Here is a 6672-nt window from a genome sequence, read left to right on the forward strand (position 1 = left end):
TCGTCATTTACTGTAACAGAAAGTAATCCAAATCCAAACGATCCCAGCCCAAAAGCGACGCCGTCCAGTCCACGTTCCTGAACCCCACTTCATGGACCAGTGGTGATCGCGCCCTCCGTGCCTCCTCGTGATTCTCACACCGCGGGTCTACACCCCCGGTGCACCAGCCGGAGCCGAGCCGGCGGAGTGAGGCAGCGGCTCGGGAAGCCTGTGTATCAGCGCGGGGATGACGCTGACCGATGGGACCCGTGGGCCCCGCATGGCAGAGCGAAGCTATACTAGGCGAGGCAGGAGCCTCAGCCTCTCTCGCCTAGTCCAAATCCCCTTCCCCGAGCTCCGCCACCATCCCCAGCCTCCGGTCGCCGTGCTGCGCGCAGGACAAGGCCCGGGCCTTAGCTCTACCGCCATGGACAAGGAAGAGAAGGCCGGACCTAACGCCGACGCCAACACCAACGACGCCGCCGCTGCCGCTGCTGCTGAGGCGGCAGCGGCGCCGCCCTCAGGCTCGGGCTCGGAGACGGCGGACGGGGAGGCGAAGGAGGAGGAGGAGGAGGCGGCTGATTATGGGGCGGTGGTGGAGAGGTTGGTGGATCTGGTGGGCGAGATCGCGGCTATTTCGGACTTCAGGAACGCGTACCGGAGGCAGTTCTGCAACCTGTCGCGGCGGATCCGGCTGCTGGCGCCCATGCTGGAGGAGGCCAAGGAGGCGCCCAGGCCTCTGCCTGCGGCGTCGGAGTCCGCGCTCCGGCGGCTCAGGGAGGCGCTCGACGGCGCCGGGGAGCTGCTCCGGCTTGGCAGCAGCGGCAGCAAGATCTTCCTGGTGGGATTTCTCGCTTAAAGCTTGTAGCATTGTTGCCTTGCTTAGGCTCTGCAGCTTCAATTTCTTCTGTTTACTGCTTTTCGCGCTAAATTAGGACTCGGTTGTGGAGGTAAGAGAATTTGCTTGACGAATCGGTGAGAATTTTTGCGTGTTAATAATGCGGAGCTAACACTTCCAATTACACACCCCGTAATAATCTGTTGCCTCTTATGTAGAGTAATTTGTTGTCATCGGAAGTGTGAATTAAGCTTAAGCTTGATAATTTATCAAGGTTGGACTAGGTTTTGGAATGCCTGGCTGTCAAATCAATGCTGGGTTGGGCCAGTTGACATTGTTTAATACTGTTGAACAAGTCTAGCTAATACCTTAGCTTTTACCTTTTCCGTTTACAAGATGGGTGAAACTTGGCCAAACCATGTTGTAGTACTTGAATTCTATTATATAGTAGCTTCTAATTTTGGTGTAACCAGTGTCATGGTATTCCACAGTTCATTAGTTTGAGCCTTTGAGGTTTTAAAAGCTCATTGTGTAATTACTGCACCACTGTTGCTATTTACTACAAGGTTTATTTCCATACCTGGGTTAACAGTAGCATTGCTCAAAAGTTAGCTTTCTACAGCTGAAAAAAGCTGATAGCATTTGTGCAGTTGTGTTTTCTATTTCCGTTTTTGTGGTGCAGGTAGATAAGGATGGCGTGTGATGCTAGTGTAAAGTCTTGATGCTAGTGTAAAGTCTTGCCAGAAGATGAATTACGGATACGCCTACAGAATGTGGTTTATATGGATCTGTAGCATTGGGCCCCACACAAGAATAACTTTTTACTAATTTACCTAATCCATTGCTGTTACGTACATGGTCTAAGTAAGATGAGTCAACCCAGAACATTATGCTGTAATTTGGCGCAAAGCTTCACTAGATAAGTAAGCTAAAACATTTGGATGTATCGTTGGAAGTATGAAAGCTATGCAAGCTTTTGATGCTGCAAGGCTCAATTGCAATTTTTGTAAAAAGTGGTAACTTTTAAGCTAGTGGGTGACCCTACTTCGTAAGTTTATACAGTAAGTGAGTGCTTATGAGGCCTTGTAAGAAGATTGCATGCTTAATCATAGTAAAAGTATTAGTTTTGCACCACTGTAAGATACTCCATTTAGGTATATATCATTGAAAGAGTATGGTACACTTCAATACCGTCCAAATGTGCCATCGTTCGTTGTACCTTTTTTTGCCAATCTGTCAAACTGGCTCTATGCAAAGTGGAAATACCATTAACTCATGTCACCCATGGTCTTATCGACCTTAACCGCCCAGCTGTTCACCTCCAACGTTAAATTGGTTGATGGTGCCGTGAACCGCGAGGAATCTAGACGAGCTGCCCCACTGAACTCCATTGGAGGATTGGTCAATCTACGGATCTAGTCTGGACGTCGCTGTTAACTGTGATCCAGCTGAGTGACCCTTACCTACTGCCGTTGCCATCTCACCCCCTACGCCACATAATGTCTAGCTTCCACTAATGCTTCGTGACATCGCCTAAGACATTTGAGTCCTAAATCACCACTACCGCTACAACTATTGGTTGCAAGAGGCAAAACATGCATGCATACTTTTTGGAAATTTGAATGCCAATTGATGAACCGAGATGAACTGCTCCACAAGCTTTAAAGATGTGGAAGAACTCGTACCCTAGTGTCACGAGAATTGTCTTGGCACGATCATACAATCTCTATTGCACGACGTGCTTACATGTCTGCCACACCTCCAATCTTGGTTATGTTGTGGTCCTTGATGCGCACTGAATTGGTAGGTGTCTTGATTCCTGAGTGCCATGACGTGGACACACCATGCTAGCACTGAAGAGTAGATGCGAGTGGGAGGGAGTACCACAAAGACAAAGGGGCCAAAATGTCCGAGTAACATTTCCCATATCCAACGAATCTTTTGTCAAATCTGGCACCCAAATCCGAGTTGGATTCCGGCAACCATGATCTTGTTATTCATATAGAGGAATCGGATACCTTGTGATTTAAATCCACATAGCACATACCTACACATTGTAAAACTCATGTAAATCGAAATCACTAGGTATCTACATTAAAAGATACACAATTGGAAAATTCTATCCAATGCGATGTTGACACGTGGGCCCTCGGGGGCACATATGGATGTTGTTTCCTACTCTTTAGTCTTCTCTATGGTACTAAGCATATATTACACAAATTTTAAATATTTTTGACTTATTTCTTTAAGATAAAGTACTATCACTTTGTTGTTACTTTTAGAGTAAATTTAAAAAACCTACAACTATTTTGATACATGTTGCAAAAAACTATAACGTTTAGTGCCTATTTAAAAAAACTACAATTATATGAACACATGTTGCAAAAAACTACAACTTTCTCACTGTAAGCCTACCTGTCTGGCAACAGGTGGCCTCACGATTAATCCTCTTATTACATGCCATAGAGGATGATAGGTGAGTCTATGGTGAGAAAGTTGTAGTTTTTTCAATATGTGTCAAAATAGTTGTAGGTTTTTGAAATGGGCACCAGAAGTTGTATTTTTCTGCAACATATATCAAAATAGTTGTAGGTTATTGAAATTTACTTACTTTTAAGATAAAATGAGAGGATGCTACTTTATTCTGGTGAGGTATGCATTAGTTAATTGATCAATTCTATATGTTTGCACAATTGTTTTTGTAAATCAGAATGATTTCGTACTAGTGGGCCTAACGTTTCTTGAGACTAGATCCTACATGAGCATTGAATAATGACTATCAATAGATCCCTTCTGATGCATATCCCTTCTGGGGTTAATTTTGTTTGACTATATAGCAACTACTTTGGCAGTACACAATCGTGGCCATTTTCTTACAGTGACTCCCCTGTTTGCAGGTTCTCTCTCGAGAGAAAATAATGAAGACTTTCCAGGACATTACAGCGAGGCTTGAACAAGCCTTAGCTGGTATCTCGTTTGATGAGCTTAACATATCAGATGAAGTAAGAGAGCAGGTAGATTACTATATTCCAGAGTTCCTCTTTGCTTTGCTGTTTTCTACCATAATACCTCTCAATGTTTTATTTTTCTTGTTCCTGTATACCATAATACCCGGAATCTTGTGCAGGTTGAATTGGTGCATACTCAGTTCAAAAGAGCTAAGGAACGATTGGATACATACGATGATGATCTTTTTAATGATCTGATGTCTGTCTACAATTCAAGCAGCAGTGCTAATGTTGACCCGGATATTCTTCAAAGGTTATCTGAGAAGTTGCAGCTTGTCACAATATCTGACCTCAGTCAAGAATCTCTTACCTTGCATGAGATGGCCAGTGGCGGTGATCCTGGTGCAGTTGCTGAGAAGATGTCGATGCTTCTAAAAAAGATCAAGGATTTTGTGCAGACTCAAGACCCTGAAATGGGCGCTCCAGCAAGTACAACAGACATCTCCCCAAAAGACAACTCATCATGTCCTGTTATTCCTGACGATTTCCGCTGCCCAATATCTCTGGATTTAATGAAGGACCCAGTTATTGTCGCAACTGGACAGGTCTTTGCTTAACTGTTTTTATGTTCCATTCAACATATAGACCTTTCTTTTGCATTTCTGCTCACGATAATTCCTTGCATATGCATGTACAGACTTATGAGCGAGGGTACATAGAGAGGTGGCTGGAGGCTGGCCATGACACCTGTCCAAAGACACAGCAGAAGCTTCCCAATAAATCCCTGACTCCAAACTATGTCCTACGCAGCCTCATAACTCAATGGTGCGAGGCAAATGGTATGGAGCCACCAAAAAGCTCTGCTCAACTTAGTAATGCACCAGTGTCATGTACTGCTGCTGAGCATAGCAACGTTGTTGAGCTTCTTCAGAAACTGTCATCCCAAAACCTTGTAGATCAATGTGGTGCGGCTGGTATGCTTCGTCAGCTTGCCAAGCGCAGTGCTGAAAATCGGGCCTGTATTGGAGATGCTGGTGCCATTCCTATTCTTGTGAGCCTCCTATCAACAACTGATGTTAGCACCCAGGAACATGTGGTTACTGCTCTCTTGAATCTTTCCATTTATGAAGAGAACAAGGCAAGAATAATCACCTCCGGAGCTGTTCCTGGAATTGTGCATTTGTTAAAGAGGGGCAGCATGGAGGCTCGGGAGAATTCAGCTGCCACACTGTTCAGCCTATCTCTTATAGATGAGAACAAGGTGACTATCGGGGCTTCAGGGGCAATTCCAGCTCTTGTACAGCTATTAAGTAATGGAAGTCAACGAGGTAAAAAGGATGCAGCAACAGCGCTATTTAACTTGTGTATTTATCAGGGCAACAAGGGAAAAGCTGTTAGAGCTGGATTGGTCCCTATACTAATAGAACTACTCATAGAGACCGAAAGTGGAATGGTAGATGAGGCCCTTGCAATATTGGCAATCCTCTCAGGCCATCCTGAGGGCAAGGCAGCTATCGGTGCTGCTTCTGCAATATCTGTTCTTGTTGGAGTTATCAGAAATGGATCTGCAAGGAACAAGGAAAATGCAGCTGCTGTTTTGGTGCATCTCTGCAATGGTGAACAGCAACAACAGCATCTTGCTGAAGCGCAGGAGCAAGGTATCGTGCCTTTGCTGGAGGAGCTAGCAGAAAGTGGCACAGACAGAGGAAAGAGGAAAGCAATCCAGCTGCTGGAACGGATGAATCGGTTCCTAAAGCAGCAGAGTCAAGCCCAAGCCCAAGCAGAGGCCATGGCACAGGTGCATGCACAGGCACAAACACAGGCTCATGCTCAGGCTCAGGTTCAAGCTCAAGCGCAAGCAGATATACAAGTAGAGCGATCACTGCTTCCCACTTCATCACATATTCCTGATAGATGAGGTGATTGATCAGCAGTATGTTTTGTGTAGTTAGTGGCTTGCTTTTTGGCTGAGGCTGGCGGGCCGCGGGTGGAAGATCGCCTGCAAATCCTATTGTGGAGGTTTGTGGTTTTTGTTATACACTGCAAATTAGGAGGTCCGGGCAGCGGGATTTAGGTCCATGAGCATGTTGACAAGTGAGTTTTGAGGCAGCTGTTAACCTGTGTGTGTATCGTTCGTACAATGTACCGATGATTGAATGTAGTATCCTCGAGTTTTAGGGAGGTGTCACTGTATTTGTACCCGGTTCTGCCCAGTACAGGACTAATTTCTGGCTTCCTAGGATGTTAAGTTTACATGCCTAACAAAACTGCAGTAAAGCTTTACTTCAAGTGTTTGTTCTGCCCAAATCATATTCTGATCAGGATCGAGGGCTTTTTTGCCCTGGTGGAATGATCTCGGGTTAGTAGCGCTACTGATCAGGTGTAAACTTCTGTCCACTCATATATTTTTTCAACTTTTTTCTTTCTGTCAAAGCTCCATATGTACACAGAACTGAAAGAAATCGGCGTGTTGAAATCTTGAGCATTTGTGCCCTCTTGTTCTTGTTTGCCTCTACCCTGGACCAGGAATACCGCAGCTAGCCAGAGGAAAGAGATCTACCTGGTTGTAGTAGTTTCAGTTTGGAGCTTGCCTACGATATCTAATACGTTCATTTATCTGTCCGTTTCTTCAGGGCTCTGTTCCATTCTGCTCAGTCTATCTGGACCCCTGATGCATCCGACCCTGCATACATACATCACGAGCTACCAGATCCTTGACAGCGCAGGAGCACCTCCGCTGTCGCAGGTACAGGACTTGCGCGCACACCATGGCCTCATGGCGCGCTGCCCAGTCCAGTGTCCGCTCCGCACCTGGGCAAGCCTCACCGGCGCGTGGATGCAATGCAGGCGCCGAGTCACAGGCAGCTAGCAACCCTGACGAATCGAAGTGCCCTGCCGCTGGCCGCC

At 45.9% G+C, this 6672-nt stretch overlaps 1 protein-coding gene across 1 annotated transcript; it reads left to right on the plus strand.

Annotated features, from left to right (window-relative positions):
* The first annotated feature begins 290 nt into the window (after positions 1 to 290).
* LOC133912180 (protein spotted leaf 11-like) lies at positions 291 to 6059 on the plus strand. Its single transcript, XM_062354789.1, has 4 exons — positions 291 to 820; positions 3715 to 3831; positions 3945 to 4370; positions 4463 to 6059. Exons 1-4 carry the CDS (start codon positions 407 to 409, stop codon positions 5681 to 5683), a joined length of 2178 nt encoding a protein of 725 aa, XP_062210773.1. The 5' UTR covers positions 291 to 406; the 3' UTR covers positions 5684 to 6059.
* Positions 6060 to 6672: the final 613 nt, after the last annotated feature.

This window comes from Phragmites australis, chromosome 3 (assembly GCF_958298935.1).
Source record: "Phragmites australis chromosome 3, lpPhrAust1.1, whole genome shotgun sequence".
NCBI lineage: Eukaryota > Viridiplantae > Streptophyta > Magnoliopsida > Poales > Poaceae > Phragmites > Phragmites australis.

What these genes read in the sequence shown, in the direction of transcription:
- LOC133912180 (XM_062354789.1), top strand. Translation starts at nt 407, where the DNA reads ATGGACAAGGAAGAGAAGGCCGGACCTAACGCCGACGCCAACACCAAC. An exon ending in GCGGCAGCAAGATCTTCCTG is followed by an intron (nt 821 to 3,714) that starts GTGGGATTTCTC and finishes CCCTGTTTGCAG; the next exon opens with GTTCTCTCTCGAGAGAAAAT. An exon ending in CAGATGAAGTAAGAGAGCAG is followed by an intron (nt 3,832 to 3,944) that starts GTAGATTACTAT and finishes AATCTTGTGCAG; the next exon opens with GTTGAATTGGTGCATACTCA.